Source organism: Pelmatolapia mariae, linkage group LG10_11 (genome assembly GCF_036321145.2).
Source record: "Pelmatolapia mariae isolate MD_Pm_ZW linkage group LG10_11, Pm_UMD_F_2, whole genome shotgun sequence".
In the NCBI taxonomy this organism is placed as follows: Eukaryota; Metazoa; Chordata; class Actinopteri; order Cichliformes; family Cichlidae; genus Pelmatolapia; species Pelmatolapia mariae.
The window spans coordinates 22,489,697-22,502,473 of NC_086236.1; the positions used below are offsets into that span (position 1 = coordinate 22,489,697).

Consider the following 12,777-nt stretch of genomic DNA (forward strand, 5'->3'; position numbering starts at 1 on the left):
AGTCTGAGTGTAAAGTGCAAGATCCGCTAATTCATCATATTTTGTACGTTGTGACTTATTGATTGGCCTGTTTGATGAGTTTTAAGAGGCGGCAAAAGAAAAAAAAAAAAGGAAGAAGAAGAAGAAAAGGCTGAAGCTCATCCAATGAGCGCCTCGAAAGACTTCCCCCCCAGCAAAGAAAGGTTGTGTTTCCATATTTTTACACATGACCAAATGCATAAGCTCCACACAAGGCAGCAGTCGACTGAGTACACACGTGGAGAATGACCAGGAGGAGTTTTCTCTGAGTGGACTTGTACGACCTGCACTGTTTTAGAATCCTGCGCTTTGGATTATGCTCTTCATCCTCTCGTCGCCGCCACTGAGCTTGTAGATTCTTCAGCAATCTGATTTTCTTTCTTTCCCCCCCCCCCGTTGGTCATTGCAATCTTTGATTAATGCAAACATCGTCATGTTTATCAGATCAACTTTTCTCCTTTACTTTATGGTCTCACTCTTAAAGCTTGCTCGTTGCATGGAGAGTGAACTTTGCTTCCCGATTAGAATGAATAGTGATGAGAGGACGGATTCTGATAACGACGTGGATTTCCTTAATAGAAAATATGTCCTAAAGATTAAAGCTTTCCAGCAGGAATTAGTGATCGATTTACAGCGAGACTCTAATTTCATTGCCCCTTCCATCTCTAACCAAGGCGCACTGTGGCTCTCCGATACCGATGTCACCACTGACCTGACCCGGTGTTTTTATTCTGGATATGTGAACGCTGATCAGTACTCTTATGCCGCTCTCAGCCTCTGCAAAGGTGTGCAAGGTGCATTTGGCTTCCACGGCTGGGAATATTTTATCAGCCCGGTACAAAATGACACCAGAAGCGCAGAGAGCGCGCATATCGTCCGGCGCAGAGCCAGCAACAACCTGAAGCCCAGCTCTACCTCCAGGTGCGCAGTGGACAGCGACATAAGCCTCCAGGCTGCGCAATCCTTGGAGAAATACAAGCGACTGGCAGACCACAGCAATGTGACAGAAACGATGCTGAAGAGGATGGGGAGAGCCAAAAGGTTCGCCTCAATCCCCAGATACGTGGAGACGCTTGTTGTGGCGGACGAGTCCATGGCGAAATTCCACGGAGATGACTTAAAGCACTACCTCTTGACACTGATGGCAGTGGCAGCGAAGCTGTACAAGCATCCCAGCATCCTCAACTCCATCAGCATTACAGTTGTGAAGATCATGATTATATCCGAGGAGGACAAAGGACCCAAGGTGTCCGGGAACGCAGCCATGACGCTGCGGAACTTTTGCACTTGGCAAAAAAAGATGAACAAAAACAACGACAAGCATTCCGAGTACTGGGACACAGCTATTCTTTTCACCAGACAGGTAAAGAAAACTTTTAGTATCGTTTATGTTACACATGTTTGGGGTAAAACCAGAGCGGGATATGTACTGTAAGCGCAATTACGCACAGAAAACGTAAATGTTTGTTTTTCGCACATGTATTGTGTCACCTAAATGAGTGACATACTGTAAAGCAACCTCTGATCTTGAGAAGGAAAATGTGCAATGTACTCTTATAACTTTGTGATAAGTAAAACTCCAGTTGACGCGTTTTTGGTTTGCTCTGAAAACACTGCATGCAGGCAGTCCACCAATAGCATCACAGCTTTGACACCAAGGCTGGGTCACACAGAGCTGAACAGAGCACCAGACTTGATTGCTCGTCATAGATCCTCAGAGGGCAGTTTTATAGACTTGCAAACCACCTCTGACTTCTCCCTGCACTCCCAAATATTTGCAAGATGACACAAGGTCAGAGATGAAGTCATTGCTCACATTCATTGGTCAGTGTGATGTATGCGCTTCCATTACCACTGTGAAAACTTGCAATAAAGCTGACAAGTCAGCCCAACTGATTTAGTTACAGTGAAAGTGTTTAGCTTGCAGTCACAAGGTCATCTTAAAACCTGTGCTATCAGAGTTAAAAGAGCCAATGGTAACATAATAAGGTACTATTCTGTCAGCCTTAGTAGCACATAATGATAAGTGAACTATTGCTTCTTATACCTGCAAATTTACTGAATATAATGAGCGTCAGTGCCCTTGGGGATGTACTGTGTGGATGTGTTATTTTTCTCAGCTGTTCCCATTCTGCTGCAGCTGCCTGCTCCTCATTAAACAGGCCCCTGAAGGGATGGGATGGAGGGACTGAGGGTGGTGGCGGTGGGGTCCTTTGTGAATGTCAGAGTTACATGCCTGCATGTTTTTGACTCACCTGTTCGCTTTATGTCGAAACAAACTCCTCCACATCAGCAGCTGGACTGCATCTCTCCCTGGAAATTCTTCAGTCTGTCACATGCTTCCTCCTCCATTTCTTTTGCCACGGTGGTTCTGCACAAGTTTTTACAGTATGTCCTAGCTGAATAGATCTCGACAGCTTAAGATGGTCAGCATTTTCCATAAAAGTGTTCCAAAAACCAGAATGTTACTGGGTTCTTTACTTAAATGCAAAGCTGATGTTATAAACTCTGCAGCCACTTGACACGACCCAAGTCATCTTTACTGGCTTCTCATGGAGAGTCACAAGGATGTAATTTACTATATAAAGCAAAAAGACAGGCATCAAGCAATCAAAGGTTTGGTGAAGTGTAACAAGTGCAGGGATTCAGAAAAAAGCCTCCTTTTAACACAGCAGGTTGAACAAAGAAATCTCACCTGTAACCATTGTGTGTTGAACAACAGATTTCTGGTGTAATATCACATATAAAGTGGACACAAAACAAAACATTGAGTTTATGAACGAATGCTAACATAGTGTACAAATGAAAAGTCTAAACAGTGGCTTGTGGTGCATAAAACTTTCTTTACAGTACCACCCAATCAAACTCATGCTCAACACCAGGAATCTAGAGGATACAGGCCTTCACTGACCTTTTGCAGTCAGTTTCATATTGAACCTATTAGCATAATCACTGTTTCCTGAAGCAATAAATAAAATTGTGGGGTTTGCAAACATGTACCTAACAAGCTCTAAATATTTCAAGGTCCGGTGTACTGCATGAGAGGCCTTTACTGATCATGAGATTGCAGTTAAACCTGTCAGGCTTTGTTCACTGCAATTAGATTGACATATATTTGTTCCTTTTTTATTTTCTTCTCAGTTTAGGCCTAAACGGTCTCCCCTCTTAAACTCAAGGATTCTGCTGACATGTCTGCTAACAATTCTGCTACATCATGACACAATGACTTTAAGTCTGTCCAATTAATGAGTAGTATTTTCCTTTGTTTACTACAGTTTTTAACAGATATTTCAAAGTCCATTCATTCTCCACTTAACACCAGCCAATTGTGTAATTTTGTAGGTTTTATGAAGACCAACTCTGTGTTGTCCGGAGGCAACTGCGGTTGTCCCGAAACAGTATAGTCAGCGTGATTTTTGTGCAAAGAATGCCGCAAAGTGCGCTCCGGTTCCTTAAGTTGCACAGAATGTTTATTGTAGGAGAGCAGCCAAAAGATAAAATCTGACCATAAATCTGCTAGAATGCAAGTTCCCCCGGGGAGAGAGGAGGTGACTGTACTTTAGCTCACAGCTTGTTTGCCTTTTCTTACATGATAGATAATGGGCTGAGAAAGAAAAGAGCTCACCAAAGAATGTCCAGATGTCATAAACTCGGCCCAGGATACTGCTGCATCAGACCTATAAAACTCTGAGAAGCACCTTTTTCAAAGCTTTTTGAATATTGTTTCCAAAGCACAAACAGGTAACGGGCTGGACGGGATTTAAAAGCAATAAAATCTGTACACAAAACAAAATGGAAATTTTAGTCTGCTGAGGTAAGTATTGTTTTTCTATTCTTTTTTGTTAATTCGCAGGAACACCAAAATTGCAAAGACAGATGACAGATGTGGGAAGTAGGTCATAGCAAACAACAAACTCATTGACTTGGGTGTTTCTTCTCCCCTGTTCATCTTGCAGTTCTTCTATTTTTTTTTTTTACTGAAATGGCCCAAACTTTCAGATGTCCTCCAAGCACATGAGGACATCTGGATTAGATTTGCACTGGTGTACAATTGTGGTTTTGTGGTTTATTCTAGGAATGATTTGTCATAGCACTCGAGGTCTTCACTTGGCCCCGTGTTTAATGGTTACATTAAGCACGGCTGAGGATTGCAGGGGCTGTGGGAGACTCAACTGGTGTTTTATCTGTAATAGCTGACCACCACTGGTTTTCTGTGTTTTTGGGTATGTAGGGACAGTGCTGTTTAGGGAACAGGCAGATGGGTGGTTCTTTGCAGCGGTTACTGCCGAAGTTGTCCTGTGATTAGGAGGTTCAGCTCCAAATGCATACTCGCTAAGACTGGATTTTAAAACCTGTGGTAGAGAAATAGGTCATCTGGAAACTCTGCTCTGGCATGGAAATGTTATGGTTGGGGTTATTTAAATTACCTCATAGGAGAAGGTGTGCTCTAAACACTGTTTCCCACTAAAAAGATTTAAAGACTGGGTGGTGGAAAGCAGTGCTTGACACGACTGAATAATTCCCCAATTTCTTAAAAGAAGATCTTGCTGCGATGACATCAAGACAACATAAAGGATAATTTAATAATTGTACTTTCATAAACTGGACATGATTTCAACCGGCCTAATAGCATCGCACTCAGACAAGTTAATTGCCGACGTCTGGGAACAAGGTGACATCACCACAAAAAAGCCAGACAGGGCAAGAATGAGGATAAGCTGCAGTCCAGTTTCAAACAAACTCCAATCTCTGAGAAAGAAAAATGCAGACCAATAACAGATTCATAACCCAAACTGTCTGAGGTCAAGCTGATCACTTGAAAATAAATGTCTTGGTAAATGGCCTGTATTTGTATAGCGCTTTACTTAGTCCCTATGGACCCCAAAGCGCTTTACACTACTTTCAGTCATTCACCCATTCACACACTGGTGATGGCAAGTTACATTGTAGCCACAGCCGCCCTGGGGCGCACTGACAGAGGCGAGGCTGCCAGACACTGGCGCCACCGGGCCCTCTGACCACCACCAGTAGGCAACGGGTGAAGTGTCTTGCCCAAGGACACAACGACCGAGGCTGTCGGAGCCGGGGCTCGAACCAGCAACCTTCCGATTACAAAACGAACTGCCAACTCTTGAGCCATCTTGTGTCAATAACCTTTATTTAGCTTTGTCACACTTTCCCATAACACTGCAAATAACTCAGTGGGAGCCATTCTGTGATAATCAACAGAAATCATTGTCTAATTTAGCTACAACTGGATTTTATGTTATCTTAAAAATACATCAAATGCCATTATCAAAACAAAGTGGAGAGTCTTAGGCCGCTGTGCTGTTTAAATGTTTGGCACACAGTTGTTACCACTTTGATTTACTGTTAATCCGCTGCAGCCCATTTTGTTTCTCAGCATCACACATCAAAGACCAATAACAAGTGAAACAATTACAATCATGAATCAATAATTTTGAGTAAAATGAAACTGAAATATATAAAACAAAAAGTTTACTTGTTGAAATAATTAGTCATTATGAAAAATGTGCTTCGTACACACTGAATGCATACCAGTCAAGTACATTTCATTTGATCAGAGTCCATTAAATTGAATGTTTTACATTTTACTTATGTAGCAAAATCACATGGAAAAATGACATGTAATTCAATTAGTTAAGGTCAGCATTTTGGGCATCATTTTTTTTCTAGTGTACCGAACAAAGTTGCCAAAAAAGCAGCTAAAAACACAAATATGTTGACCTTAAACAACACTTGCTGTGTAAAATAGGGAGCTAAAGTATACTTATGGGTTTTTAACTCAATGAAAAGGGTGTTAATATGTCAGCGTTAAATGTATAAATAGTACCCACTACCCAGAAGTGACCAAAACGATAAATGAAGACAAATATTGTAACTCTCTTTGTGTCTCTGTGTCATAGACAGACAAACTTAGCTTGGCTAGCCTCGAGCACCATTGTGATTCAGACTTCGGTTAAGCGTAAGGATGGATGCAAGCCCATGTTTGACTTTGCCTTTAGCTGTCATTGTTTCAGATGTAATCATGCTTATGTCTTTTTTCATCCAGGACCTCTGCGGGGCCTCCACCTGTGACACACTTGGCATGGCAGATGTTGGCACCATGTGCGACCCCAAGAGGAGCTGCTCTGTAATCGAAGACGACGGCCTTCCTTCAGCTTTCACCACTGCTCATGAGCTCGGTATGCTCCGTCGACGTCATCCTTCATTCAGTCCACATTAATATCTCAGTGTCCCTGAAAGTGTATATGCATAATCACAGTCTGTGCACTCATGAAAGACATCTGAGATCTCACTCCCTCTCCACAGGGCACGTGTTCAACATGCCACATGACAATGTGAGATCCTGTGAGGACCTGTTCGGAAAAATGCAGGAGAACCACATGATGTCACCCACACTTATTCAGATCAACCGTACCAGCCCCTGGTCCCCCTGCAGTGCCGCAATCATCACTGAATTTCTGGACGGCGGGCATGGTGAGTTCTCTTGACCTCTGACCTCAGTGTTTCCAGCCTGAAAGCAGTCTCATAGCATGCTTGAAAAGGTCGAAAGCCAGAGTTGGATAGATAGTTGTAAACAATCTTGAAGCAGTAATGACTTACAAACATATAGCAAGGCATTGTCCTCACTGTGTTGGTCACATGGTGCTGTCTGTTCACAGCTGTGTTTATTTCAAATGACAACCATGCTTTTGTTTTTGAAGAGCAAGCCCTGATTCCAAACATTACTGAAATCATTTTTTGGATAAATGCAAGCGAGAGAATGGATTCATTTCAATATCCACCTATGCTTGATTTCTCACATCTGCCAAACCTCTCTTATAAAAAAGGCTTGCAATAGCCAAGAAGAAATTCATTCATTTGGATGCAGATTGTTTGCCAAACAGGACAGACCACAGCACTTGGCCTTGGAGCAATTCTAAACTTTTATTTTAAAACTGCCCCCACATCTGTCCCAAATTACAGGCCTTTTTGTCTGGGGAGAGTCACCACAGCGGTTTGGACCACTAAGTGTATCTGCATAATGTTTCCCATGCAGGTTTACTCCAAATAGACATTTTTGTTTGTTGCTTCTCTCTATTCATTTTGGAAATAATCTGTGGACAAAAGTACTAGTTTAGAGGAAGATCTTTGACTTGACAGGGAGTGATTTCTGTGACAGCATCGTAACCTGGTTTCTCCTGGCCATCTGTCATAAATCTAAACTTCAAAAAGCAGTGGGGTGGAAAAAGCATGTTGCCACATGCTTGTGGTAATTTTCATTCAGCGCTGTGTCCAGACCTATTTGTAACCTGTTTAAACACACACACACCACCAGCTATTGTTTCCATGATTGCTCTATGGAGAGAGACCAGGGAGGAAGAGGTTGAGCTTATTTGGCGTAGAGTGATTTGTTTGTACAGCATTGCCTTATCTGATAATCAGTGTGTTTTTCTGCTACATCTGTGGGACTGTTACCACCGCACCGCAGTTCTCTTATAATGTGCTGCGAATTCACCACAACATGAATGGCATACTAAACAGTTCAAGTGGGGGAACCCAGTTTTTCCAAGCACAGATTAATGTGTTTGTATGTGAAAATTCCCCATAAGAGTGCGAAGTTCTGCATGTTTCTGGGGGATAAAAAAACTTCTCCTGGAAACCTTTTTCATCCACTCATGTTGGCCTTTCGTGATTCCATTTTGCACCTACTTGCCAAACTCTTCCTAATATTAGTCTGTTCCCAGAAAGGTATGTATTTGTAGCTTCTGATGCCTTTGACTTTTGCAGCACTATCTAGCTTCATATCCTTTTAATCAATATTCTAGTCTAACTGCAAGTCATGCAACAAGGCTGGGATGGAAAATAAGAGGAGAGGCTTGTGGGCTTTTAGGGGGAGTTTGAGGAAGGGACTGGGGTGGGGATGACTGTGTGTGGTGTGCTCATGCATGTTTCTGTGTGTGTGGCATACATTGCATATACTGCATCAAAGGCCAAATCACAAGGCCAGCGACTGCTTCCTGTGCCCAACCACAATCCCACCCACCACAACACAACATGCAGAAAAAGCACACATTTAATGAAGAGGACCATATAAATATTTGAGAATAAGCATAAACACATTGTTTTTCATTGTGTTTTTCGTGTATTTGTGTATTTTGGTTGCATCTTTTATACCTGTGTGTCATAAAGTCTCCACAGAAGAAGAAGGTCATAGGTTGTGTGGCTTACTGAATCTCCCTCTTCTTAGGTGATTGTTTGCTCGACCAGCCTCAGAAACCGCTAGTCCTACCTGACACGCTGCCAGGATCATCCTACAACCTCGAACGCCAGTGTGAGCTCGCCTTCGGTGAAGGCTCTAAGCCTTGTCCCTTCATGCAGCCGCCATGCAGTCGTTTGTGGTGCACTGGAAAGTCCAGCGGACATTTAGTATGTATGACTCGGCATTTTCCCTGGGCAGATGGCACTCAGTGTGGGGACGGACAGGTCTGCGACCGAGGGGTCTGCACCGACAAGCAGGTTCACAACTTGAAGGTAAGATTCAAGCAGTTCTTTCTGTCAGGACATACCTTTATGAGGATATGAATAATAATAGTATTTATTTGCATTTTTATTTATGCATTCTTATTTTCAGGTGGACGGCCGCTGGGGTAAGTGGGGCCTGTTCAGTACCTGTTCACGCACATGTGGTGGTGGTGTCCAGCTGTCAAAAAGAGAGTGTAACAACCCAGTTCCATCAAATGGGGGTAAATACTGCCAAGGAGTTCGGGTCAAATACCGCTCTTGCAACCTGAACAGCTGCCCTGACACAGGTACAAATCTCTCAACACAGACAAGTATATCCAGTTACGTATTTATGCTAGAGCAATCCCACCGCTCACCTTGTATGTCTTCCCTCCTTCTCTGTGTAGGTAAGACATACCGCGAAGAGCAGTGTGAGAGTAGCGGCCAGAGATTCAGCAGTAACCGTATCAGCCACTCAGTGGTGTGGATACCCAAGTACTCTGGAGTGTCCCTCAGTGACAGGTGCAAACTCATCTGCAGGGCTAATGGTACGGGCTACTTCAACGTCCTGGAATCAAAGGTAAGAATAAGGTGCACTCTAGAGATAGAAAATCTGATTGACGATCAGTCAAAAGTCAAAATACATTAGCGCTTAAAATCCTTTTATTTTTAGAGGCAGCGATAGCAAAGAGAATATATGTCATCCAGCTGCCTCTGGTCTCTGAACAGAGCAGGGGAAAGAATGAAGAAGAGGAGGAGGAGGACAGTTTATCTTTTTCAGATAGCAGGGCGTAGAGTGAGCTTTTGCAGCAGTGAGACAGAGTTCGCACTTCAGTCCATCAAATCAGCTGAGAAGGAGCAGATAGGGAGAACTCAGGGGACACGTAGATCAGCTCAGCACAGGTCAGCTGGATGTTTTAATCACTGACTCACAGCTTTAAAAGTTAGCTGGCAGCAGGCTTTATGTAGAATTTAGTTTAAAAAATGCGCTGAAGTTAATAGTTAAGGATGAAAGAAACTTTTTAAGGTCAGGTAAGGGTAAGGATGAAAAAAACATACTGGAAATAGGGCTGATCTCAAAACATACACTATACTATGACATTCTGGGATCTGTATGTGTAAATAGTACACTTACAGAGTCATGTAGGTAGTTTACCTGATATAACAAATAGTTTATTGTCCCAGTATAAAAGGAACAAGTGAACTCATTTGTAACAGTTTTTCGATGTGAATGCAGAAGCTAACGCTTCGTGTGTTTTTACATCCAAGGTTGTTGATGGGACTCCATGTTCGCCAGATTCCACGGGAGTGTGTGTCCAGGGGAAGTGCATTAAGACTGGCTGTGACAGCAAAATTGGCTCCACTAAAAAGTTTGATAAGTGTGGAATCTGTGGAGGTGACAACAAGGGCTGCAAGAAAGTGTCTGGACTCTTCACAAAGCCTGTGTGAGTATCACTATGTCATCATGGGACAGGCTCTACAAAGCGTTGCTTAGGTCATTCTTTTTCCCCCACTCACTTCAACATAACTTTATCATTTTCGCTCCACTATTACAAGCCCCCACTGACTCTAAAATGTTTTGGCTTGCAGGCATGGCTACAACTTCGTTGTCTTGTTGCCAGTGGGTGCAGCCAATATAGACATCCGCCAGCGAGGCTACAAGGGAATGGTCAGTGATGATAACTACTTGGCCGTGAAGAACAGTGACGGCCATTACCTGCTCAATGGGAACTACATAGTGTCAGCTGGCGAGAAGGACATCTTTGTAAAGGGAAGCTTGCTGCGCTACAGTGGCACAGTTGGCCTCTCGGAGACCATACAGGCCATGAAGCCCTTGGGAGAAGCCCTGACGGTGGAGGTCCTGTGTGCAGGCAAGATGACACCTCCTCGCATCCGCTACTCCTTCTACCTCGCCCGTCAGGTCAAGGAAGACAAGACTCTGAAGAAGAATGAGAGGGTAAACTCTCAAAACAGTGTCCTGGATGAAGATAGTGTCAAGGAGAAAGACACAGATACCCTAAAGATGTCTTACAAAAAGGAGGAGCCCGTTCTAGACAAGTGGGTTACCACAGGCTGGGATGATTGCTCCGTTTCCTGCGGCCGTGGGATCCAGAGGAGGATGGTGCAGTGTTTGAAACCAGACGGGAAGCCAGGGTGGAACTGTGACTCTTCACAAAGACCTCCAGCCACCAGGGTTTGTGAAGGGCCATGTCCTGAGTGGTATATTGGGCAGTGGTCACCGTGCTCCAGAACCTGCGGGAAGGGCTTCAAGAGACGACCACTGCACTGCCAAAGCCAAACTGGGCATCTTCTCACAAGAGATCACTGCACTGGCGTTCGTAAACCACAGGAGCTGGACTTCTGTAACATGACGCCTTGCTAGTAACTTAAACCTATAAATGACACAAGTGTTTTTTTCTGTTTTAAAAGGGTGAATTGATTCCATCTGCAAGTAGCTTTTCTATCTGTCAGACATGGATTTTTCCACTTGGGCTGTTAGAGGATGATGGACACCTGCTTGGAAGATTATCAAAACTCAAACCTGGAAGATGAATGCTGAGAGATATCTTTCACTGCCATTTGTTTAAGCATTATTCAGGAGTACATTTTATGGCAATACAAGATAATCAAGGTCAAATAAAATTTAGTTGAATTCCTTGTACTGTCAGCAGATACAGAATGTCCATTTGCAAGCAATCAATCTAGTTTACCTTTTGAGTCTGGAACCCATTTCATGTCATAATACTTTAACTGTGCAGGGTGCAGATTAGTGAAAGCTGTGGGTAGTTTACAAAACGACTCCAGTCATTTTTCAAATAGCAACTATACCAAGAGTGACATGTATGAATAACAGTTGGACTAAAACATAGTTCCATAACATAGTTAACTCCTGCAGTGGATCAAGACTGCTATTACTGCGACGTTTTAGGAGTAAAAGATGCAATACACACGATTATCATGTAGCCAGGATTTCTTCAAAACATGAACAGAGATCACCTTCATTGTACACATCGTGTTTCACTTTAAGCTTGAATATGAAGTCACACTGACTAAACAACACAGGCCAGGAAACACTGACCTAAGATAGAGGCCTAGCCAGATACTATAAGCATGCAAATACACACAGACTGCATTGAGATCCTCTCTCTCGTGATCATTTCCTTCATTCGACCTCAGCAACATTATTCGTAGTTCATAGTGTTCAGCCAGTCGTGAAGCCTGTTAAGTCATGCCTGTCTGGCACAGTTAGCAGAGCTAATTTATTATCAATAAAACAATAAATCACAGAGAGAATGTGTTTTCCTGGATCCCCATCTTCTTATGGCCTCACAGCCTGAGCCAAGCTGTTCTGTCGACAGACTCGGAATCCTGTAATCCATTATGTTCTGTTTTATTTGAAGGGGTCACATTCACCAGTCCAACATCCGACTACAGGGTAAGTCTCATGTTAGTTGGCTGTTTTTTTGTTTGTTTGTTTTTAAATCTGCTTTTGCACTTTGTACAGCAAAAGAAACCAATGACTTACACGGGCTGTACTGTATACTATGTATACATTTATTCAGCTCTGTGCAAAAAATAATGTAAATACTCTTTTTTTAAATCTTTTTTTACACATGCATTTGTAATGGTCTTTGACACTAGTGTATTTATTCCAAAATAAAGTCATTACTTTACCGTTGTAACTGATTCTTTGTTTTTGTTTTCTCAACTCTGTAGATATATAAGCTGTGTCCAAATTCATGGGCTGCATCCTCCTGAGGACCCGGCCTTCGCGGTCTACGTGGGCCGGGTCCTCAGGAGGTTGGGTAGGCCAGAAGTAAACGGCAGTGAAATTGGACGGTCTAGCCTTCAGATTAGCGTCACCGCTGTCTCGGTGGAGTTTAATAAACTCGACCGTCTGCTCCTTGCTATCTAAAGTATAACAGGACACTGGCGTAAATTCTCGACCATCTCACACTTCTGTTTAATCAGTTTTCTGTTTGACGTTTATTCAGCTGTGTGAAAACCAAGGAGGAACCCTCCCGGAGGATTAATAAAGTTTTATTTTATCTAATCTAATCTAATAACTTTAATTTCAGCCAAACCGATTTACTCACGAACAAATAAAACACTGAAAAAAGACAAACAATAACATTTTTAGGTTGTCTAAGTGACTTGTATATTATGTTTAACCTGAGTAGCGAAAGTCCGCGGTGATCTGAACATGATGTGCCGGGAGTTGTGCTGTTCTCGGTGGCTTCAGTGACCCTC

At 42.9% G+C, this 12,777-nt stretch overlaps 1 protein-coding gene across 1 annotated transcript; it reads left to right on the top strand.

The window, feature by feature from the left end:
- Positions 1-372: 372 nt before the first annotated feature.
- Positions 373-12,196, top strand: LOC134636295 (A disintegrin and metalloproteinase with thrombospondin motifs 15-like). The gene is made up of 8 exons (XM_063486218.1): positions 373-1,381; positions 6,092-6,224; positions 6,352-6,519; positions 8,273-8,556; positions 8,657-8,834; positions 8,934-9,106; positions 9,796-9,971; positions 10,117-12,196. Exons 1-8 carry the CDS (start codon positions 452-454, stop codon positions 10,907-10,909), a joined length of 2,835 nt encoding a protein of 944 aa, XP_063342288.1. The 5' UTR covers positions 373-451; the 3' UTR covers positions 10,910-12,196.
- The last annotated feature ends 581 nt before the right edge of the window (positions 12,197-12,777 follow it).

Coding starts and splice junctions, on each gene's coding strand:
- LOC134636295 (XM_063486218.1), top strand. CDS start 452: ATGTTTATCAGATCAACTTTTCTCCTTTACTTTATGGTCTCACTCTTA. Junction 1,382..6,091: donor CTATTCTTTTCACCAGACAG/GTAAAGAAAACT, acceptor TTTTTCATCCAG/GACCTCTGCGGGGCCTCCAC. Junction 9,107..9,795: donor TCAACGTCCTGGAATCAAAG/GTAAGAATAAGG, acceptor TTTACATCCAAG/GTTGTTGATGGGACTCCATG.